Source organism: Maniola hyperantus, chromosome 4 (genome assembly GCF_902806685.2).
Source record: "Maniola hyperantus chromosome 4, iAphHyp1.2, whole genome shotgun sequence".
In the NCBI taxonomy this organism is placed as follows: Eukaryota; Metazoa; Arthropoda; class Insecta; order Lepidoptera; family Nymphalidae; genus Maniola; species Maniola hyperantus.
This window is the reverse complement of record NC_048539.1, coordinates 9,314,507-9,340,039: the sequence shown is the minus strand read 5'-3', so window position 1 is coordinate 9,340,039 and position 25,533 is coordinate 9,314,507. Positions and strand designations below refer to the sequence as shown.

The following is a 25,533-nucleotide window of genomic DNA, read 5'->3' as shown; positions in this document are numbered from 1 at the left end:
CAATCGGGCAGGGAACGCCTCGCACACACTCACAGCCCGCGCGCTCCCGATGCGGGTGAGCGCGGGTGACGAGCGGGTGTGCGAGGCGAGTCAAAATGACGTCATTTCGATGTTAATGAGACATGGTTCCAGCCCAATAGCAATTTGCGGGACCTATAAATACCCGTATTATACATTACATATATTTAAGTAGATCCGCCAGCAGACCGAAATTGGAAACTTGGGTGTTACATATTACAGTACGCGGCCGACAGTAATGTACATCGACCTTTAGAAGGAGATAGTAGATTCGTAGAGCACTGTCTGGGTCGTTAAAACCGACAAAACGTCATATAGGTATGAGTGACAGAGACAACGCTCTACAAAGCCGAAATGTCATTCTAAAGGCCAAAGTACCTACATTACTTTCGCCCGCGTAGGTACTGTAGTTCTGAGTTTCTTCGAGAGTTTAGCGAAAGCAAGAAGTGTTGCATATTTCATCAAAATGCTTATGTTAACGATACCCTTGCCTCATTTATATCTCTTCTCTTTACACTTTATAGACTACTAGCTGATCTCCGCGGCTTCGCCCGCGTAGATTTATGTTTTAAAAGATCCCGTATAGCCTATGTCACTCAGGAATAATGTAGCTTTCTACTGGTGAAAGAATTTTCAAAATCGGTTCAGTAGTTTCAAAGATTACCCCCTACAAACAAACTTAACGACATTACCTCTTTATATAATAGTATAGATGTGTGTGCATAATCCAATAGATAGGGTTTTTAGGGTTCAGTACCCGAAGGTTGCCAATAGGACCCTATAAGCCTCCACTGTCCGTCCGTCTGTCTGCCTCTATGTCTGTTTCTCAATGGGCTGTATCTCATAAACGAGTTGAAATATTCATAGGGTGTGTATTTTTATTGCCGCTATAACAAACAACAAACACTTAATAAAAATTTCAAAATATCATGTAAATTTAAAAAAGTCAAATAGCACAATATTATCTTGTACGATGGTACGGAACCCTTCGTGAGCGAGTCAAACTCGCACTTGACCGTTTTTTTATAAAATTCAAAAAAACAAAAACATGTTTACGTTACTATTTCAATGAGGAAGGTTTCCAGGCAACGTTCGAGAAAATTTTCATAGATGGCGCTGAAAACTTCCACCACCAAAGATGAAAAATAATACCTATATCTATATTATCATCTATGCTTTAAATTTTTTAATTTAAATCGGATGCGAAAATCATCTTCAGTGGCTGTAAAATTCAGCGCCATCTATGAAAATTTCCTCGAACGTTGCCTGGAAACCTCCTCATTCGCCGATAACCCCCCGGTTAGGAAGTTTTAACCACTAGGCATAATCACAGATAAAAGATCTTGCTCTACATTTCGTAATCTGAGTTTTCTGAATCCGAAACATGAGTTAGCCTTAACAGGGATTTAGACCGTAGTCCACCAGCTGACCCAATGCGAATTGGCAAACTTCATACATCTTTGAGAACATTATGGATACTATACTCAGATATGTAGAATTCCTCGTGATGTTTTCCTTCACCGTTAAAGCAAGTGATATTTAATCGCTTTAAACGCATATAAGTCCGAAAAGTTAGAGATACGTGCCCGGCATCGCACTCCGGACCTGCCAAATAGGAAGCCGAAGTCTTAACCACTAGTCTATCACCGCTCCTACGTAATAGATTAATTAAAAAAAAGAAAAGCAAAGAAAAGTTGTCGCACACAACTTTTCTCTACAGAAAAAAATTAATGAAATATTAACAGTAGTTTACAAAATTAATTCAGCGGTTAGTCCAATCTTCAGAGTGACATGACGATGGACGCTGCAATTTAAACCGATATTAAGCTACGTGATAAAGCGCTTTCGAGCTTTAAGCTTCTCTAATACTTTAAGCGGGTACTTTCCCTCAATTTATGGATAAAAATCGGTCAAGTGCGACTCGGAATCACACGCGAATGGTTCCGTGCCATCATACAAGAAATAACACTTTTAATTTTTGACGGCCATTTTGATTGTTTATTATCACTGATATTATTAGACAATAGAAATAGGTACATATTCTAAAAAAAATCAAATCTCTATTTATTACGTTTCACGAGATACAGGCCGCTGACACAAACGGAGGGACACTGACGAATGGACGGGCGGACTGTTCGGGTACGGAATCCTAAAAACGCAGTTATTCTATAAACTTCTATCTTTGATGATTAGACAAAGTGTAGACAAATATTAATACTAGTTTTTGCCCGCGAATTCGGCCGCGATTCATTTATAATTTATAGCCTGTAGCAATCGGGGATAACAAAATTATACTTATAAGAATTTTCAGAATCGGATCTTTAGTCCCGAAGATTATCTTCTACCTACATCCAAACTTACTAACTTTACCTCTTTAAAGTAAACGATTTTGAACTGTTTCTTTCTTCTTCTGTATCAAGTGGTATGAAACAAAGTCACAATCTTAGTCAGTGTAATCGCTCATAACTTTTGAACTTTTAAGTGGGTTTAACCATGGTTTAACATTACTTAAAACATTTAACTTTTTTTTCTTTCTTGTCGCTATGACAAGTGTCACAGCACCCCTGACAAGTCAGAGACATTTTCAGTACTTATTATTTAATTTCAGAATTACAATTTTTTTTTTAAATTTGTTACAATTTATTTAATTTTATTTCTTATACCTAATTTATTGACAGAGGTGTCATTTTATAATAAAAAATAATAAAATGAAACATTTCACGTTTAGTCTACAGAACAGGTAAGTTTATCCGTGCGAAGTCAGGGCGAGCCACAAGTTGATCATTCGGACCTAATTCTGACACAGTTTTAAAAAATACAACTTACTACGGAGTATGCCGGCCGGCATTTATTAATTACTCAATGTTCATTTGTAACAAATACCGTTTCACGCAGAATTTTAACGAAATAACTGTGTACATTTTCATTTAATTCAAATTACTTTCTACAAAATAATTTAAAACAGCCGTTCGATTATTTCGTTGACAAAATATACTTACTAATAAGATGCCTATAGTGTTGTAGGTGAATCATGGCAAATAAAAATATACTGAATATGAAAAGACATATAGTACGCGACAGGTCGAGATGGCAGTCGGGGTGGGGACGCACTGCCCCCGCGCTGACCTGGTGCGGGATAGCACGGGTGACGTGCGGATGTGTGGACCGACGTCCTCCACCTCATTCCCCGATCGCCATCTCGACCTGTCGCGTCTTTATATGTTATTGTTGCGGGGCGGGGTATAGCGGTGATAACCTAGTATAGAAGCAAGAGCTTGTGACAGCCAGACCTTCGTTATTTTATAAAAGCTGAAAGTTTCTCAGCGCATTGTCACCAACACAGGTAAGAACGACCAGCGACTATGAAGTTTGTATCATCGTGGCTTTGGAAGCTAGGTACCAGGCAAGACAGGTGTTTTAGACGGGCTTTTTAGTCTGTGAGAACTATAGAAGTAGAGAACTGAGTGAATAATCGAAATTAACTATTTTTTACTGGTACACAATAGCGTAAATAATATCAATTATAACCTACTTAAATTTTTAGTTGACGTTAAAGTAGGTGAAAGAATAATAGAGGTGTGGTTTACAATCTAGAGGTACCTACATAATAATTAATAAGTTAAGTTCTTTTAGAAAAATATTAAAATGTACCCACGCGAATCTTTGCTTTAAGCACTTCTACTCATTAAAAAGAAGCTGATGTTTTATTAGTACTTAGGTATTTTAGGAATAAGAAAAATTCAGTGAAGAGGAAATTGTACAGGCGCGGGCCGGGCGGCTCGGAGCCGGCAGTGAATAGGGCACGGCATTGTGCGGGGTTGCCTGTCGAAGCTACATCGCTATTCGTAGCAATTTGTTCCCGTTTACCTGTCAGCCTCACATGCTTTAGTAGTTTACTAACTTGGGCTCTCAGCTTTGCCTGCGTTGAATATGGAATTTCTGAAAATCCTTTCGTTATGCTCCCATTTATTTCTACGAGAAAACTACATATCTACCTATAATATATGTACATACCTACAATCTCCATACAATATCAAGTTTCTAGATTTAGTGATTTGATCTGTAGTATATTGATATTATGTCCGTCAGTCAGTTATTATAATATAAGAGACCGGCTAATGCCCGCGATTTAGACCATGTGGCTTCAAGTTTTTGAAGTCCCTTGGGAACTCTTTTATTTTTCGAGATAAACAGTAGCCTATGCCGTTCTCCAAGTCTTTCACTAATCTTTTGCTCTATTCGCGACGTGAAGGACAAATGAACAAGTCAAAAATTATAGCACACGATAAAAGCCTAAAGCACTAAAAGACGAGGGTCCTCTATCAATAAATATAGCGCAAAACATACAGAAAGACAGATTTCCTGTATTACTGTGCAGTTGTTATTCTGAATACCTTATAACAAAATCAGCTATGAAAGATAAAAATATTTTCATATTTTGATACAAAACGCTGCTTCATCGATGCAGAAAATGGAAGTATACTGAATAGTCTAATTAAGTTCTCTTAGTCTTATATCAAAGAAAGTATTCATTTAAAATGCGTTCCTGATGTGATCCTTTGTAATTAAAAATTTCTTAAGCTTAATTCTAAGCACTAGCTTTCCTTATAATAAGCTTGAATTATCAGAACTTATAAGAAAAAATGCAGCGGAAGGAAATTCTACAGACGGTGTTGTGAATATAGTGAATAGAGGCCCGGCATTGTGCCGGAGATACCTGTCGAAGCTGTGCCCCTATTTGTAGCAATTTGTTCGCATTAAACTGTCACCCTCACACTCCTTGCCGGCGATAAATTTCCCTATTGAAAAAAATATATTCTTGCAAAGTGTCACTAGATGGCCTTCATAATTTAATTAGGAGGCAACTGAATAAAAACGGTTCGGTTTCTTTGTACCTACCACATGAATCGAAATCTTAGCTTTGCAGGAAATTTTCCGTCGTAGTCCATACTGTATAATATTATGCGAAATACTGTATATTATAATGTGAATAAGATGCGAAAGCGTATCTGTCTGTTTGTCTGCTAGCATTTCACGGCCCATCCGTTTAACCGATCATGACGAAGGTACAGGGATAGCTCGCATCCCAGGGATGGACATAGGCTATTTGTTTAAAGTTTTGTTAAAGAAGATTCCTTCTGTAATAATAAAAACTTCATATTGGCGGTGCATAATATTAGAAAATGGAAAAAGATTTTCTTGATAATCATGATTAAATTGCGTTGGTATTATGATGGCGATTTTAATAAAGTAGAGCCTAGTCCTGGTTTTTATTCTTTATTCACAAGGTTACCTTACTTTAGCCATTGAAAAGATTTGGAACTTTAAATCAAACTGTAAATCATAAAAAAATGTGGGCAAAGCTAACGCTAGGTTCACGTTCACGTTCACCCATAAACGATGTGTAGACTGTAGTGACTTGCGCGGGCTCTCATAATTTCAAACTTTTGAATCCAATACAATCCATCAGTCCGTATGCTGGATATACCTAGACCTTTACTAGAGCGCGCCATACATCGATGGCGCCACATAACACGGCACTCCACCTTCCTCATTCACTCGCTTCCCGCCACCTTCTTTTGATTCCACGCGAACGAAGTCGTGGGCTACATCTAGTTTCAGTATAATTTCTAAACTGTCTCTGGTCTGATATGGTGAAAGCAGTGGCGTGCACAGGGTTTGAAGCCAGGGTAGGCACTAGTTAAGTAGGAGCCTGTTCACTGGCCATAATGAAGAATATGCATACTGAGCTATTACAACTGGGGTAAGCAGTGCATTTATGCCTCTATGACCTGCACGCCACTGGGTGAAAGGCTTCTGCCGTAGTAAGTTACCATTCTACCTGTAAAGCCGGCGTTTACCGTGTCAGTAAGTACCGTGTGCGAATTGCGTATGTTTAAGTCAATGATGTATGAGGAATATACCTAGCTGTATATCTCTGTGGTTTAAGCATGGGTGTAGGAAATAATAATTCTTGGTTTAAGTGATTAATGCATTAATGTTATGGCAGGTCTTTGCGTCATGGATATCAATGACGTACCAAGGACCAAGGACGTACCTATCCACTGAAATTAATTACCAAGTACATTAAGGAACTATAGACACAAAAAACTATCATCCATTAAGTGTGTCTCAGAACACATATAAGTAGGGGGCACATGAGTAGAGTGGTAGGAGTCCGTATTCATGCTAAAAACTTAACGTTTATTATTTCTCAAACGGTAAACTACGAATAACAATTTATTCGTAAAGGGTAGGTTTATTTTTTCAAAAACTGCCTGAGAAACTGTCTGTTTAAAAAACGCAAAAAATACTTATTTTTAAAACATGTAACATGTGTCTTATTTGATACTACATGGTACCCACGACTTTGTCCGCGTTGATTTACGCATTTGTTCAGTAGTCTATTTAACCATATACATATTATATTTTATTTTAATAAAAATGACTCATATAGTCACTACTATTGAAATGAGTCACAGCTTCTCCGTAGTCATTAATCTGGCTTACGAGGTCAGTGGGGCAATAACCGCCTGCACGTCAAATACTCGCGGACGAGGTACGTGTGTCATGTCCGTTGTGTGTGACCGTTTGTTCGTAATGCGCTTCAAACAACCATCTTTGTTTGAATCAATCAAACTCAATGTATCACCCACTCACTGACTAATCACGAAATCTCAGGAAACTAAAAATTCTACAAGTACTTCCTCGTATATGTATATATCTCTACAACAGATTACTGTTGGGTTGACATTTTTCATTATGTCAGTTCAGTTCATCCTTTGTACTGCTCTAGATGCGTAGACAAAGAAGTCTTGATTTTTTTGTATGAATACTTGATCATTTCACAGATGTGCACGCCGAATAAATATAAAAAACCGGCCAAGTGCGAATCAGACTCGCGCACTGAGGGTTCCGTAGTCTAATCGTATTTTATCGACATTTTGCACGATAAATCAAAACTTACTAGATCTCGTTCAAACCAATTTTCGTTGGAAGTTTGCATGGTTAATGTACATCATATATTTTTTTTAGTTTTATGCCATTTGGCTACGGAACCCTAAAAACGGTCTGTAACTATTAGTACGCGACAGTTCGAGGTGGACCACGTCACCCGCGCTATCCCGCACCGGGTAAGCGCGGGGGCTGTTCGGGTATGCGGGGCGTCCACACCCCGTTCACCATCTTGACCAGTCGCGTACTATATCTACATATAATTTAAAATTTCAAGTCTGTACAGGAATGTGTGTGTACTGTACTGTGTACTGTATGTATATTTACACTAAATTTGTTGTCGTTGTCAACCGATAGTCGTCCACAGCTGGACATACCAGCTGTGGTAGTAGGTGCGTGTGTAGGACATATTAACACGCGTGTCGTGGCTTTGCGTCGTCGTCTGGATGTTGTTTGTCTACCCGGTAATGCGTTTGCCAACGCTGCAATTTCCGATTCGTGTGGATAAGTCGCGTCAAAATAGGTTTAGCCGTTCCAAAGATTACCCCGTTCAAACAGACAGACAGACAGACAGAATTTTTAAAAACGTGTGATTTAGTTATGGTATAGTTCAAATAATCATATGAGGTAGTTATTTCAATATTACAGACAGACACTTCAATTTTATTTATTAAGTACTAGTTACAGATATAGATTGCGTCAGTACAACTTTAGTATTGACGCGTCACATCTTTCGACTCTGCCGTCGTCGTCGCGTCGTCGTATGCCTTGAGCTTATTTACTGTTGGAACTTTTTTTTTTTTTGTAATAGATATAGCGAGCAAGCGAGCAGGCGGGTCACCTGATGTTAAGTGATTACCGCCGCCCATGAACATTTGCAGCACCAGAGGAGCCGCCGATGCGTTGCCGGCCTTTTAGGAATTTGTTGGTCCGCCCCTTGAATAACCCCACTTATAACTTGTATATTATATAACTTATAACTTGGAACGAAATAGATTTAGATCAATAAGTAAACCAACTAAATTTTGTAAAGTTTATTTAAAGCTGTATTCGTGGTGTGAGAATGAGATCCTAGAGAGGACTATTTAAGGGCAGTAGAGCAAGAGGCCGCTCAAGATGGTCTGACCAACTGACTAGTCCAAATTCTTACAGTTCTACAATATCCGCCGACAGAAGAAAATGGAAACAGCTGATCCACTCGAGTCTGAGATCTCGCCAGCACCACGATCTTCTGTAATAAAAGAACGGCTGGAGAGAAAACGAGAGCGAGAGCTTTATTCCGTTATGAGTATTTATTTAGTATGAGGTTTCGAGTGAAATGAAATATGAATTGCGTGAGGGATTATGACAATCACGTTGTAATGCGAACGATGCCGATGACTGTAGTTTTCGTGTTCGTCCATCATCCCGTTTCATATAGCGTTATTGCTCAACTTGGGCCATTAAAGGAACATAATGCCTCCTCTCGATTCCAGTAATTCCTTTCCGAGGCCGCTGGTTTTGACTAGTTAAAGTGGCTTATTAAGCGTCAATGTTTACCTAGCAGAATCTATATATTTGTATTGGAAATTGTATTGGAAACTTGTTTTATGTAACGACTTTTCATAAGCTTCAAAATTCTAAGAAAGTAAAGGAGTTTTCAAATAAATAGGTAGTAGTGTACACCGCTATAAAAATAATTATATCTACTTACAATAATTATCCACTGCGTATCAGCTCTTACTTTTAAATATTTAAAAATCTACTAGGTACCTACTTACTTTAGTTTCAATTATCGTGCGTAATGATAAGAGCTGATATCCATTATAAATATAAATGTCTGACGTATGAACTCACGTGATAGATGACATCTACTACTTCTTTTCTTCTTCTTGATTCTTCTTGTTTTCCTTCCTTTTTAGGGTTCCGTACCTCAAAAGGAAAAACGGAACCCTTATAGGGTCACTTTGTTATCTGCCTGTCTGTCTGTCTGTCTATCAAGAAACCTACAGGGTACTTCCCGTTGACCTAGAATCATGAAATTTGGTAAGTAGGTAGGTCTTATAGCAGACATATGGGGAAAAATCTGAAAACCTTGAACTTTTGGTTATATCACAAAAAAAATATTAAATTGTAGTTATGAACTAATAATTAGTGTTTTCAATTTTCATAGTAAGATAATTATATCAAGTGGGGTATCATATGAAAGGGCTTCACTTGTGCATTCTGAAAAAGATTTTTGTTTCTTTTTATGCATCATAGTTTTTGATTTATCGTGCAAATTGTCGAAAAAACACGACTGTAGTCGATATAGTTTCTGTTTGGCTTCAACAATATTTTTTAATGTTGTCCATAAGAGTGTCCCAGTAAAAAAATTATTCAATATGGATAGTGATTTATCAAACCTCACCAGCAGAATACTAGCTTACCTCAGAGTAGGAGAAAAAAAATAGTGACCTAATTTATTGTTATCTATATCAGACGATATGGAGCAGTCGGTACCTAAACCTAACGTAACCTAACGTAACCTAAGTATAACGGCCTCTCATAGATCTCCTTAAAGCTGCTTGAACAATGCAATCATTTGATATACAGGGTGTAATCAGAACGCTATCAAAAACTTAGCGTTGTTGTTGTACTACCTAAACACAATCCAATACCAATAACAATTTGCCTCATTTTGTAGTTTTAGTGATTTATTATTTTCCTAACCCGCAATGCATAGCGTGCAAAACTCGGGTTAATGCCCCGCCTACGACTCGGCATTGACGCCGAGTGGCCTACTTACGCAACGTTCGTTGACCTCTAGCGTCAGTCTGATGTTTCATTTGCAATATATCGTAAACTTTTACAAAATTATAGGATTTTCATATATTTTTTCGCGTTGTTTTTGTGATATCATATCAGTAATCATCAGTACTATCATCTATCTTCGTTTTTGCCAGCGTTCTGGTAACACCCTGTATTGTACGCTGACATGAAATCGCAAAGTAGGGCACGTTAGAAGCTCGTCTCTTGTTATGATGTATGCTAATACAGACGGATAATGTCGGATTAATTATTGTATGATTGATTGGGTTCCACTAGTAAACCGGCCGGCTGAGACAAATAATGTTCTAGTGTTTTAACTTACATTTTTAGGGTTCCGTATCTCGAAAAGAAAAAAGAAACCCTCATAGAATTACTTCGTTGTCTGCCTGTCAAGAAACCTATAGGGTACTTTCCGTTAACCTAAAATCATAAATTTTGCAGGTAGGTCTTATAGCAGACATTTGGGGAAAAATCTGAAAACCGCGAATTTGTGACTACATTAAAAAATTAAAATGTGGTAATGAAAAAAATAAATAGTATTTTCTACTTTCAAATTAAGATTACTATACCAAGTAGGTATCATATGAAAGAGCTTTACCTGCACATTCTAAAAAGATTTTGATTTATTTTTATGCATAATAGTTTTTGATTTATCGAGCAAAATGTCGAAAAAATACGACTGTAGTACGGAACCCTCAGTGCGCGAGTCTGACTCGCACGTGACCGGTTTTTCTTAACCTAAACATAATTAAAAATGATAGAGCTTACTTTGAAGACAGTAATTAAAATTAGTATTTTATTTACATGTTTATTTCGGCAAACAAAACCCATAAAAATACAATATAATAATAATAAAAAATCTTATACCATACAGTATATCTATCGGCATTCCTTACAGCTCAATCCGTCCAACAGTTTAAACTTTGCGTTCATAGATCACCCCCTTAGGGGTTGAATTCTCAAAAATCAAAAAAATTGTTTGAGCTGAGCGTTGATAGATCAGTCAGTCACCTGTCCCTTTTATATACTTAGATTTTGATATAGCTTGCACAGACTACGACGCGATAGAGTCGCCCACAAAAACATCGAGGGAATTGCGGTATGATTGATTAGTATTCCATTCCGCCCCCGATCTGTCGAGACAATGGCCTCGCGCAGTTCATTTGTCCTAATTTCTTAAACCCCACTGCACACAGAGGATTTCAAATACTGGCTAAGATTCTCTGTGACAAGAGAGATAATTGAAGTCTGAAGCGATAGACATCCACACTTCATTGATGTAGTTTGAATGACCAAACCCCCCCCCCCCTTAAGCTAGGTGGCGCAAGAGCGTGGTGTGTGAAAGACTACAAAAAGACCGCCTCGTATGTCCAGCAGTGGTTGTCTATCAGTTGATAATGATAATAAATTGTGTGCAGCTTTTCACTACGACTCGTTTGCTATCGTCAGTCCACCTGGTTAGAGGTGTGCCGAAACTATGCCGGGCCACTATATCAACACCTCGACACTCAAAATCGGTGTCTGAGCTGTGTGCCCGCTCATTAACACTTCAGCTCTACGACTCGTTGAGCGCTGGTTACTCTGATTCCACATAACTCCTTATTTCTGATTTAATCACGTAGAAATAATCCGAGGATATAATCTTTCTATCGTTCGTTAACTCTAAGCTTCTTGTAGTTCTGAATCCTATAGGATTTAGTCGCTAAATATAGGCCTTATAAGAGAAAGCATAGATACGTAATTAGAATAAGTATAATGAATATGGTCAAGACATTCTTTATTAAATTGTCTTGCAAAGTAATAAAAAGGAAGCTTGCTTGATTGTGATCCCGTTCTTTTCTCTCCTATTATTCTATCTTTAAAAGTAATTTTCACATTGTATCTCGTTGTGTGTATTGTTTAAAGAAGGTAGGTAATCAAGAAAAGAAGACTCCGTATTCTAAAGTTACTTTATGAATATACCTTTGTAAATAAAATATTAAAAGGAATATTAAAATCCTTAAACGTTGCATTTCCATATAAACTGCAATAAAAAAAGTTCAGAGAAGTAATCTAAAATAACTCCTCTTTTATTTTACTACTTTAAAGAACAATAGTCTCAATCTCAAGCGGCTTGACCTTACTGTGAGTCAAATTAAATGCTTCGGGCAAGCAACCCTTTTGTTTTTCTTTTCATATACAGTTTACCTTGAAGATGACTTTTCTTCTACGGCATATAAAGTTTTACAATGTATAATTCTTGGTAAGGCCCCAGAACCCGTAGTATAAATTAGGAAATGCTTGATAATTAATGTTAAAAGTTTGTTAGTGGTTCTTCTGTATGTTAGGTAAACAAGACCTGTTGGATCGTGAGGGTTTTTTATTGTTCAAAAGTTATGGGCCATTTAAAATTAAATTTTTTGATTATTAAATTGATAAAAGTTGGAAATGTACCAATTTTGAAGTATGTATCATAGTGAATTTAAGAAACAATACAGGACCGCGTGTAGTTTAAAGATGTTTCTGAAATATTGTATAAGGCACTGTGGAAGAATTTTTACCTTTTAACCATGCGTTGTGTGCACAGATGAGTGAATAATAGTTTCTCTAATCCGTCCTCAACACGGACTAGATGGCAAGACTATGGTAAGAGTTTGCTATAATCAGCCTACATAGGAGGACCACCATACAACTTTCTGCTATCATTAATATCTTCTTAAAATTGCTAAGCTAATAAGCTTTTGGATTAGCATAACATTCGAGCGTATGAAGCGCTGTTCGAAAAAGCGCTGGGAAAAATAATAACGCATAAAAAATTATGTAGGTATATGGAGCAAGTTATACCTATGTAAAATAATAACTTAAGTGCTTATGCAGTATGCACGTATTTCCGCAGTCCGCATTAACAATGCTAACAAATATGATTGGTATGGTGACACAGAGAACCGCGAATTGTATCAAATTGGTTTGTCTGGTTAGTAAAGTCTATGGTAGCAATATGGGCAATAGCAATACCAAAACAAATGCAACTATAACGCGTTAAATTTAACTCCTCACGCGCCATTTTAACTTTTTGTAGCAAATTTTATGTCAAAATTATACATAAGTAGTTATATCACACACTGGCTTTACTCACGTGTTTAGTCGACGTTAGCCCGACTAGTTTCGAACCCATCCGGGGTTCTTTTTTCACTCGGACTCAGTTCGCGCACGCGTCGCCGCTGCCGCACAGCGGATTTATGTCAAAACTTCAAAAGTACGACTTTGGTCCTTATTTTAAAGGTGGACCGTACTTTAGAGTTTTAGACAATATTACATTTGACTCATAGAGTTAAAATGGCACGTGAAGAGTCATTTTGTGCGGACTATACCTATACAAAGTTCAAAAACTACAGAACCCATCATAAATCAATAAACAATCTCTATTTATAATATAAAAATGAATCACTAAATGTGTTGCTCATCGCAAATCTCGAGAACCGATGAACCGATTTCGCTAATTCTTTTTTATCATATTCCTTGAAGTACGAGGATGGTTCTTACGGAGAGAAAAATTTAATTCAACCTCCCCCTCAATTTTCTAAACTCCACCCGAGCGAAGCCGGGGCGTGTCAGCTAGTACATATTTTATAAAAATGAATCGCTGAATGTGTTGCTGATCGCAAATCCCGAGAACATCTGAACCGATTTCGCCAATTATTTTTTTATAATATTCCTTGAAGTACGAAGATGGTTGATGGAGATGATGATGAAAAAGAATCGACTGTTAGGCGGTACGAAGTTCGCCGGGGCAGCTAAACTTCGATCAACAATTTAGCTATGAAACAGTAACGTGACTGACTGTCAGACAACTTACAACCTGTAGGGCGATTGTCTAAAACCTGCATCAATCATTATTACAATCTCAATTGTTCTGATTGGCTGAATTTGTGCGATTCTTGTTGCAACAATGCATTGTGGCCAATAGTAAGCAAGCATAAATCAATCAGAGATGATTGCGATCGTGACAGAATCATTAAAAATGTAAATCCATGCTGGCAAATTCGCGTGAATCAGCTAGTTTTGTTGTGTGGTTGTAACTATAATTATGGATATTATGTTTAAGATACTACACAATTAGACATTTCATAAACTAAACTTAGGTAACAGAAATGTATCTCAATGATATTTGTAGTAATGGATGCATATAGTTTCTCTCTAAACCTAACTTATAACGAAGACCCACACTAAGAAAAGATTTTGAAACATTTCGACTGTGTGTGGTGGGAGACTTCGGCCGTGGCTAGTCCCTACCTTACCGGCAAAGCCGTGCCGTCAAGCGATTTAACGTTCTGGTACGATACCGTGTAGAAACCAAAGGGGTATGGGTTTAATAAAAACTGCCATACCCCTTCCAAGTTAGCTCGCTTCCATCTTAGACTGCAACATCAGATCACCACCAGGTGAGATTGGAGTCAAGGGCTAACTTGTGTCTAAGTCTAAATAAATACATAAAAGTAATTTTGAGAAAACAGATAAATGAAAAAACAGTTGGTCGTAGTTAATTACGAGGAGCTGCACCAGTAATGATACCAGTTGGTAAATTGCGCAGATTTTCTTAAGAAACCTGCACGATTTTTCTTACGTTTTTATTATAGGGAAGTTAATTGGTTGTACACACTAATATCAAGAGCTCATGTCAATGGACTATAAACACCTATAAGATAAATGAATAGTCATAAAAGGGGCAAAGTAAGTAATAGGTTGTTAATCGTTTCGATGTACTGGTATACTTACTCTACATAGATGGAGTTGTAAACTGTTTAATATTTTTTAACGTGAACGGAATTTCTCCCTAGAGGTAGCTGAACGGTGGGTACATAATAGGATATTTTAACCTTTTTTGAAAAGTGTATTAACTTGATCCTAAAGTTTATTCGATCGATAAGTGTAATAAAAATGCATTTAAAATTTCATTTCAAATTTCGCCGCGAAAACGCTACTCGCCTTCTTTTTAGGTTCATGACGTCACACGGATTGGTAAACAACGGTGTTTTCTGTGAAATACGTTACAATTTCAATCCTTGTGACGTCACTGTCGGAATTAACATAGTGGCTACGGTATCATGCATTTTGGATATTAGTAGAACAGATAAAAAAGTGAACACTTTAAAATTAATTTTATAATTGTATAATCTGAAATTTTTGCGTTTTTCGATTGCTTATTGTTTATCTTATTTAAATACATTTTTAGATTTATTCTCGCTTGGTGTAAAATACCGTATTATTGCGTGTAGAAGTTGCCTAGCCGAGATAAACAGTAGGGGCGCTGCGGTCGCTTGATGTCTAATTAATCACTCACGACGTGATATCGTGCGGGCTGGAAAAATGCTGAATAACGATAAATGTGAGAAGGGACTGGCCAGCTGTTACCGCTTCAGCCCTTTAATGTCGGTACAGCTCGTAAATCTACATCTTCTTATAATAGCAAGGGTATCTTTTGTGATGTACAGTAGGTAAATAGGCATATTTTATCTGTGCCTATTCGTGCTACAAACAGGATTCATTGTCCACAAAAACAGTCCCGCCAAATCCAAGCCGAAAGTGTGACCAACTTATTGTCGACTTATTCGGATTCTAAATGGAGAGAAAATGAGAACATATTGAACGGCACAAGTTCTCATTGTTTAAAGTCAAAAACATCCTTAGATTAATTACTAAGTTATGATAACTTCCGGGGTCCGTACCTCAAAAGGAAAAACAGGAACCCTTATAGGATCACTTTGTCGTCTGTCTGTCTGTCTGTCGGTCTGCCAAGAAACCTACAGAGAATCCTAGAATCATGAAATTTGGCACCTATACCTACCTAGAATCATGAAATTTGGCAGGTAAGTAGATCTTATAACTGACATTCGGGGAAAAATCTGAAAACCGTGAATTTATGGTTACATCACACAAACAAAATTAAATTGTGGTCATGAACTAATAATTAGTATTTTCAATTTTCCAAGTAAGATAACTATATCAAATGGGGTATCATATGAAAGGTCTTCACCTGTGCATTCTAAAACAGATTTTTGTTTATTTTTATGTATCATAGTTTTCGAATTATCCTGCAAAATGTCTAAAAAATACGACTGTGGTACGGAACCCTCATTGCGCGAGCCTGACTCGCACTTGGGCGGTTTTTTTGTATCAAATCGATACAATTATCATCATGATCAACCCATCGCTGGCTCACTACAGAGCACGGGCCTTCTCTTAGAGTGAGAAGGATTATGGCCATAGTCCACCACGCTGGCCATGTGCGGATTGGTAGACTTCACACACCTTGGAGAACATTATGGAGAACTCTCAGGCATGCAGGTTTCCTCACGATGTTTTCCTTCACCGTTAAAGCAAGTGATATTTAATTACTTAAAACCCACATAACTCCGAAAAGTTAGAGGTGCGTGCCCTAGATCGAACCCCCGACCTCCGATTAGAAAGCGGATGTCCTAACCACTAGGCTATCACAGCTTTTTGGCTATACAATAAAAGTAACCAATACAATAATAGCACTATAATCTTGAATGTTGTTAACAAAACGTATGTGTCTCGTTAATGTATTATGCCCGTGACTTCTTTCTTCAGCGTGGATTTATTTATGGTTTAATCTCGTGGAAACTGTTTGATTTTCTTGGAAAGAAAGTACCCTATACCTATCCCCAGGATGCAAGAGTTACCTCTGTATAAAATTTAGTTTTAAAAAGTTAAACAAATAGGTAAAAAGGGTGAAATACTAACAAACATATGACAGACAGACAGACACACTTTCGTGTTTATAATAATAGTATGGGTATGGATAGTGGATAATAAATAACATTGTGATTAAAAAATATGTTTGAGTTAAAAGTATGGTCCTGTTCGCCAGCTTCTTCTAATATTACTAGCTGATGCCCAGGACTTCGTCCACGTCGATTTAGTTTTTTAAAAATCCCGTAGGAACCCTCGACTCTTCGGGATAAAAATTAGCCTATGTCACTCTCCAGGTCTTGAACTATATCCATGTAAATCACGTCGATCCGTTGCAACGTGATTATAGGAAAAACCAACAAACGAATACACTTTCGCATTTATAATATGGGTAGGTAGTTTATGGGTAAGTAGTGATATGAATTTGTTATAAAGATTTCCGTTTATTCTATTACAGGAGACGTATCGACGTTGGGCGTGTAGCACAATGGTTCCGCTTTGGGTGGAAGAGGGCGCCGAGGACGGCGACGAGGGCGGGCGGTCACGGCGCGCGCCCGCAGAACACACAGCGAGATGGCACGCGCGGCACCTCGAGCGCGTAGGTAATGACAACACCATTGACAACACAAATCAAATAGAAATTGTAGAAATCATAGATAGATATGAATTAAAATGAAATGAATTTATTTTTTATCTCACTAGCACAGAAAGGCTTTTTTTGACCGAAATCAGCGTGAAAAAGTCATTCGTAATTCGAAAGTGATGAATTTAGGTTGTCTATGAAGGCGGACCACTTAAACTTTGTTTTTCTGTAAAAAATAGCACATAATGAAACGTTCAGAAACGCAGTTCGTCTTTGAATGATCTTTATAGTCACAAAGTCACACCATTGAATTAAATGTAATAAGTACCTACTCCGTTTCAGCTTTATTAAATACCTACGTAGTTCGTTTGTATTTGAATTGAATTTGTCACTGAATTTGAATTCAGGACGCATCCGAAAAAAGGTTTTTTCAAAATTTTCTTAAATTCTTGCCCAATAGCATTTTCCTCGCTGTAGTAAGATAAAAAGTTGTGCGTTTTGCACTTCTACAAAATTATTTGCGCTCACTACCTTTGAATTCCTCGCTACGCTCAGGATTCTATTTTTGAATACAAACACTCGCGCCAAATAGCAACTTTTCAGCCTTGCATAGCAAATAACTATTCTAGCTAAGAAGTGACATGATGATGACACAACATGGCGGAAACTTTTCCCTTTGTTAGTTCGAACACATAAAATATACAATATTTCGGTGGTTAATGCTCCTTCTAAATTATTACCCGTAATCACTTCAGCTACGATGGATGACATTACGGCTTAGACTGATAGCCGTGTTTTACGACACAGCCCGTCCCATTTTTTATGTGAAAAAGAAACATTGAAAAATAGAGTGGCCCATGGGCGTAGTTACTGACAATATATTCTGGAGTAGATTCCAGTATTTGGATTGATTCTTGGAAGAGTTTAGAAAAAGGTGTACATTAAAAAAACTAATTTGAATTTTGGTTCTTAATGTTCTTGTTTTAACGGGATACTGGCACCGATTCCTTTGTCTTACTCTAAACTAAATTTAGAGTATCTGCATCCTTTTCTTTTTAACAATGCTAAAAAAGGAACGGAACATGACTTTCACATTTAAAGACTCTAAATTTTAGTGCACAATACAAATTTAAACAGTAGGTTCGCGACTGCGTGCTAAAATCACGGGTTTTACCATCTAAAAATTAAATTTAGAAATGTCAAACTGCGTCTGTCCTTTTCATATTTCATTAGTAAGAAGAGGGTGCGAATACTCTAAAATTAGGTTGTGCTTAGAATCGGTGCCAATGGGGCCAATTCTCTTGTACACAATCTCACTGTCGCTGTCGATAATGGCACTGTCGCGAACCTACTGTTTAAATTTGTATTGTACACTAAAATTTAGAGTCTTTAAATGTGAAAGTCATGTTCCGTTCCTTTTTTAGCATTGTTAAAAAGAAATGGATGCAGATACTCTAAATTTAGTTTAGAGAACGACAAATGAATCGGTGCCATTATTATCCTTTAGTTTGGCTCGTCTTGTCGCCGTGTCCAGTATAATACAAAACAAGTGAAGCAACTAATCTCTTTGTACTCACTTTTAAGGTTCCGTACCGGAAGGGTAATATTTTTACACAAAAATATAAAAGTCATGAAAAACGTTAGTCTGCTTCCATCTCAGACTGCATTATCTCTTACCACCAGGTGAGATAGCAGTCAAGAGCTAACTTTGTAATTATTAAAGAAATCTCTGTGTTAATTGGATGTGCAGGTCACCTGGACCGGCGGCGTGGCGGCGGAGTCGTCGGCCGCTGGGTGCGCGCCGCAGCCGCGGGCCCCGGCCGGCCCCTCGTGCGCCTCAAGCCCTGCCTCTCCGTCTGCCAGCTCGTCGAGCAGCACTGCCCCTACTTCCTACCAGCAGATCGCGCGCCCGCATACCCCACTCAGTACGCCGGCGAGCCCACCTTCCTATGCCTTGGTAAGAGCAATAACTATGTAATTACTAATTAGCATAATCTTCTCTGTCATTAATCAGCCTACACGTGACTACTGCAGCTGAACATAGACCTTTTTGAGTGTGCGCTACGGTCCCCCCCTTCCTCATCCACCAGCCTTCTTCAAGTCGCCGATCCTTCCGCCAGTAGTCTTTTTTAAAGCCGATGGCAATCATGCTTAGTAAAAGCAATGATGAGGTTTAGGCTAGATGCTTTCTTAGAAGATGCCAATTTTCTTTTACCTTGAAGGTATTTAGGTTATGTGTGGCAGGAAACACGGAAACTGAAAGAGCATGCCACACCTTAGCCGTAAGTACTTATCAGAAACGTTGAACTAAATCGTTTCGTGCGAGTGGATTGTATGTCGACCACAGAAGGATGCCAACGTTCACGGCTTCTTGCTGTTCTGTGGTGGAATAGTGAACAGGGAAAAGTTCACGAAGTAAGTTTAGTTAGTAAGTTAGGCCCACCCTACGAAAAATTGAATGCAGAAGCGGTGCGAAGATAATCTACACTGTGGCGATGCGCAGAGCTATAAATTGTATCACAAGACAGAGATGTGAAATTTTAGCTGGCATAATAGGGGGCCTCCATAGGTACGTGGTCTCTACTTCATAAGTCAGAACACGTGTTCCAAAGCATTCATCGGTTATTCGACATACATGATCTACTGCCACTTCAAATTATCTTTGGTTATTCCTATTTGTTAGTTTGACTATCTTAAAATTTTCATTTTGCAGATTTTGTCCTTTAGGAAATCAGGAGGTATATAGAGATGGAAGTGTTAGGGTAATCTTGCCAAATGCGTGCATGTAGCCGACAGCGGTGTATGAGGCTCGATAAGTTGATGCTTGGCCTGTGTTCCAAGCGAGCTAGCTACCTCGAAATCTACTCTTAACAAATAGCACCTGTGCACGCCTTTGTTTTTCGTTTCACATCACTTTGACCAATTGTTGCTTCTTGGCTTTCTCGTTGTACGTTTTTCCTTGTTCCTATATTTGCTCTGTATTGTACTGTACTTTTAGCTTTTTTATTTGAGAGATAAAGTTTAAACGTTAGTTAGGAATACTAGGTAAGTATGCTAAAAAAAAATTGATATTATTTCGAATTTATTTGTTTTTAAAAGACTTCATTTAAATCTCACATAACATCCAATAATAAGTAGTAATCCAAACGACTAGAGTCATTCAATTAACGATGCAATGCAATCGGACTCACCACATAATTCAAAAACTTAAATATCTCTGTTGCGATTGATTTGAATCTAAGATAAATGGACATAATTTCCAGATGCGCGTATACCAGAGACGGGTGCACAGGCAAATAAATCCAACTACGGAGCCGACGAGTGCTGCTACTGGTACTGCGAGGGGCGGCTCTGCTACCGCTGCGAGGCGCGGCTGAGCGAGCCGCCGAAGCCCGACGCCGAGTGGTGCTCGCCCGTCGAAGAGCGCGTGGCGACCTGCTCGGTGCCGTATCAAGCGCCCGCGGCCGCCGCGCACCCGCAGCCAAGCCTCGGCCTCCTCCTAGCCTCACTCGTCACAGCTGTCGCTGCAACGATTCGGACTCACTGGACTACTACACCACTAGTGAATGTGCGCGATACGAGGTTATAGTTTTACGTTAACGTGCGTCGCACTCCCACGTCCCGCGATCGCCGGACTACGATCGAAACTTCTATTAGTGCTGTACTTATGATAATAAATTGCGCGCGATGACGAGATGTACGACGCTCGTGGCTCGCGGCTTCGGAGCGCCGAGCCCTCGTGGCCGCGAGCGCGAGGTGTCTATAGACTGTAAGTTTATGTCTGTGCCCGTTTTACACATCTTTGTCAAAGAAACACCAAAAATGATCTTAACTCGTTACTTATGCGTTATGTTCAAGCATAATATTAGCCGACATTCCGGCCAGGATAGTAATATTTTTTGCCACGAAATCTAACGAATACATATTACATTTGCGTTAAATGAGGTATTTGTATATTTTAAACTAGAAGTACATTTACAGCCGATAGGTGCAAGAGCCCACAGTGCAGTTCATTTATTTTTGCTAAATAAGTATTCTATAGCTGTGAATACAATTTAAATGCAAAACTCGAATCTCGTGTCTTAACGATTAGTGAAATACAATACAAGAATCCGATATTCCTAGAAGAGTGAATAGTAGTAGATCTGAGACCATAATAGATTCTAAAGAAATGACTGTATGCGAATGTATTTGGCATATAAATACTTACAAGGTAGCGAAGATAATATTAGTTACTATAGAACAGTTAAAAGTATTAACACGGTGATTTCATGGATATTATAATCATTGCTACCTTATATGTATCTAAAACCTTTGCTGTATATATCTACCGTAAATTGGCACGAATTATAATTTTCTTAAGGTCTGGACAGACTTCTCACGACGACGGCAGCGACCAGCGATGGAAAAGTGTACAACGCTGTACCTAAAAGGTGTAAACAAGATATACTTGAGCCGTCCACACTGGAGAGCATAACGCTAACGCCACGCTAACCTTTAGCGCTTCATTAAATGTGTAACAAACTATAGGATGTGTCCATAAGCCGCGGCTGACAGCGGCGACTGATAGGTGTGCGCAGTCGTTTGGGACGCGGCTTACGAGATAATATGTCTCGGACGTCCGAGCGCAACTTATCCGATAGTTTGCAAATTTCAGTGTACTAGGTATATGTATTATCCAGTCAGCCGCGTCCGATAATTTGTTTTCGCCTTAAGCAGTTGCGAGCCGTCGTCTGTGTGACGTGCTTCATACCGTTCCTTGTACTACAATTTCGCAAATTGATAAAAAAAATGGCACTGTTTAAAATTGACACTTCTGAGTTACAACTACAGTAGCTTTAAAGGATTGTTTTTTATGCTTGACCGTGACGGGCACGAGCCGTGTACGAGTTTTCCGAGCCCCGTACATGCCTCAAGTTCACATTACACCGAGTGTAATATAAACGTGCACGGCCGAGGCACGGACACGGCACGGCGAAGCATAAACTGCTTCATATAAAATGTTCGTGATGTTTTAAATGTGTGCTTAGTCCGCGCCTTGTACGTGGCACAGCTCGTGCCCGCCACGCTTTGACATAATTCTGCGGGAAAAAAACGTCCGTGTTAAAGATTTTTGTGTCGGGCAACTTCTATGCGTTTGCTAGATGATCATTAGTGTCACTTTATACTTTGTCGTTTTTTGCTTAAATTTAAGCGCAAATCTTAAAAATTAAAATGGCCGTATTGGCAAATCGAGAGAGATTTTGGACTGGGTCAGTTTTGCTGTCAATGTGCGAATTGTACACGCGTTCATTGTGAGATTCTGCCTTGTTGCCTGCCGTGCGTTTTGTATCTATCAAGACCTTTTAAACCTTAGTAACAATAGTGCAAATTCGTTTTGTAGTGTTAATTATTTTTTAGTGGAACATTGGTAAAGGGGCGGTGGCTTCGTGACTATATTATGTTGGCGGTGTTCGTTACTCATAATTTTATCATCGATTACAAGATCCGTGTGCTGCATAGTGTGCATAGTGTGAGATAATTTTACATCTCACCAACTTCGATAGAATTCGAGCGTAAAAACACAAAAACGTCAGAGTAAAATAATTGACCTAAATGGCTTTAATTTAAAGTGAAAAAATGAGTACTTACGTCAAATTTTAATTTTACAATGTGTCTGCTTGGAGCTTTGGCTGTAGATATGTGAACGAACTTGAGTTTTAAAAAAAAGATTATTAAGATTCATTTTACTTTAACAGTGAAATGTTTCAATGCTCGAACTCCATCAATGTTAGTGAGATGTAAAATCTTCTACTAAGCACACTGGTAATATCTATTTCATACAGTGTGTTTTTTCTGTGATCGATGGATATAAAGTGATAGTTTGAGAAATGTGTAAAATGGAATAGAAACTGCTGCGGATCATGAGAAGTAGCTAATCATAATTTCTTTTAATGACTAGTTAAGACTCTTTCATCTAGTAGGTAGATACCGGTACTCGGACGTGACTCCCATAAACATCTTCTAAACAGTACCTTAAACTGATTATTTAGTGACTATTAATATTGATGATTAACATAAATATCTATATTATAGTACCAACTAAAAAAATTCGAGCTACCGCGTTTCTCTGTGTATGGTAGGTATTATTGTGGCCTAGACTACCACCGGTTCTGAAAGCGGATTCTATTGAGAAGAGCCGGTAAGAAACTCAGCATTTAGGTACCCTTTGTTGTAATATATGCTAGGCAAACGGTAGTAAAACGAAAAAATTGCTTACAACACGTTGTGGTTTCGTCAAAACATCTACACCGCAAATTAGTGTTATGGCACTGTTTTATAAAGACGCACATAATGCGTTGTGGCATCAAAGAAGAACAAACACACACACAGCCAGTGAAATCTATGACGTGTCTTTCGTGATATATATACTTATTTAATCACAACGTGTTGTGGCAATGAAGAAAAGTTGTAAGGCGTTCAGTCCTAGTTGATGCAACAACGACACGACGGACTTTTAAATGGGCCAGAAGACTCGCATCGTAGCCCTATCGTTCAGATTCACCTACTTACTAGATGTTGACGACTCGCTCACACCCTTCGCTTCGCTCGACTTCGTTAGCTCACTATGAAGTGAACTAACTAGGCCCAGTGGATCAATGATCATAGCCTCCTTCGCGACCTTCTGGCTTGGCGCTTTAGAAAGTCACTTTAAGGGTAAGGCAAACAAAATTGCATGGGATTGGGGTGCTCAGATTTCGTTCTGTATGTATATGTACATACATTATGTATTATTCATGAACTTGATGATGATGATGATTTATTCCAGCGACAAAAAAACAATTTTCGTGTTGAAGTAGCACTCAGAACGCATGACTTTTCTTCATTGCCACAGCTCGTTGTGGTAGAATATCCAAAAGCCACGATACGAATTCCGCTTTGTGGTTGGCCTGTGTTTGACACAACGCGAAATGGGCGTTTTTATATAAGTGCCATAATATGCAGTTTGATATTTTAAAGTAAGCATTCCGCATTGTGGGCTGTTTTTGCTCCATGAGCGTTTTCGGGACCTTGAGCCTAATAGACGTACCACCATAATATATTTAGGCCACTTTTGTACCTGACGAATTAGCTACTGAAACATGATTCTGATCTGAAAATAACCCAGGAATCCATATAATTTTACACATTCCTTGTTTAATGTGTACCTATTTATTACTTTTTATTTAAAGGAATGATAGATTATTTAGTGTGGTTAATTACTTACAGTTCCAAGCTCGGGTAAAGTCCTACGAAGTGTATTAACAAATTGTCACGAGAGCCAGCCGCCTTGTACGCCTAAAAATGGTCTATTGTGTACATTATATTGGCTAAATCTTAAATTAGGATTAATTAATTAAAAGTAGTTGTTGTTTTGTAAGAAAGTATGACATTAGCATAATATTATGATGACAATTATATTTAATAATATATCCGTCTTATGAATTAATTGATATACCAATTACAGATGAAAACGTGGTTGAAGATGTTTTTATATGAATTGACTAATTAATATATATTATATACATATATAAAACGTGTTGTATATGACATCAGAACTACCTTGAACACGGGTACGGTCATTGTCATAATTGAATAGGTAACAATGTTAGTTATTTTATCTTATTTTTAAAAAGTATTAAATTATAGTGGTGTCGTTGAAGATTTTGTGATCGAGAAGAAGATAAAAAAATTAATGGTTATTAAGACTTTATTGAATGGACATTTGTTGAGATATTGTCCTCGATCGGGGATGTAGTTGTTGTATTCGAAAGATAATAATATTAAATAAGTTATTTTTTACGTTTTTATTGTGTAAATATATCAAAAACGGTTTGTTGTTTCCATTCCCGTACTTAAATAAAAGCCACCAAAGGTGCTAAATGTCTATTAACGCTTCTTAGAGGTTTGTTTTGTTTTTCTCTACTTCAACCTAATAACGTGATCTGTTTGTCGGTCTGCATGAGAATGATGTCACAGAGACAAATCGGACTGAGTAATCTCAAGCAAACTCGCACCCACGGGATCACGCTGAACTTCCAACGAGTCTAAGCCATATCACTATACTCTCTATACAGTAAGCATACCTGCAATGCAATTATTTTCATAACTTATTAAAATAGTCCTCGATTCTGAATCCTCCTAGATTTTATTCGGTTTGAGTAAGTTTGGGACAGAATAGTGGGTCATATTGTTTCAATCGAGTATCTAATTCACACGTGATGCCTAGTGCCTTCACCGAGTGAAAGCTGACGAAGCCTCTTACCGTTTAAGGAATCTGGCACTATTCCATCTGATAAGGCAAAGAATTAATTTGATTAGCAGCGCAGTTTTACTATTCTTTAAATTGCCGGCATAGAAGCACGTCACAGATATTATCGTCGAAACAATTTAATTATTTTTTAGTTCAGAAGGTCCAGTCGCTTATCACCATTCATTGTACGTATAAAACAATAATAGCGAATTTATATTTTATT

General features: G+C 38.1%; 1 protein-coding gene across 1 annotated transcript in view; it reads left to right on the top strand.

Annotated features, from left to right (window-relative positions):
* Mid1 overlaps window positions 1-24,959 on the top strand; it is an 80,414-nt gene extending 55,455 nt beyond the window's left edge. Inside the window, exons 2-4 of the mRNA XM_034985125.2 lie at window positions 16,913-17,057; window positions 18,789-18,995; window positions 20,302-24,959. Of these exons, the coding sequence (XP_034841016.2) occupies window positions 16,913-17,057; window positions 18,789-18,995; window positions 20,302-20,627 (678 nt within the window). The 3' untranslated portion in view covers window positions 20,628-24,959. The remainder of the gene's footprint in view (window positions 1-16,912; window positions 17,058-18,788; window positions 18,996-20,301) is intronic.
* The last annotated feature ends 574 nt before the right edge of the window (window positions 24,960-25,533 follow it).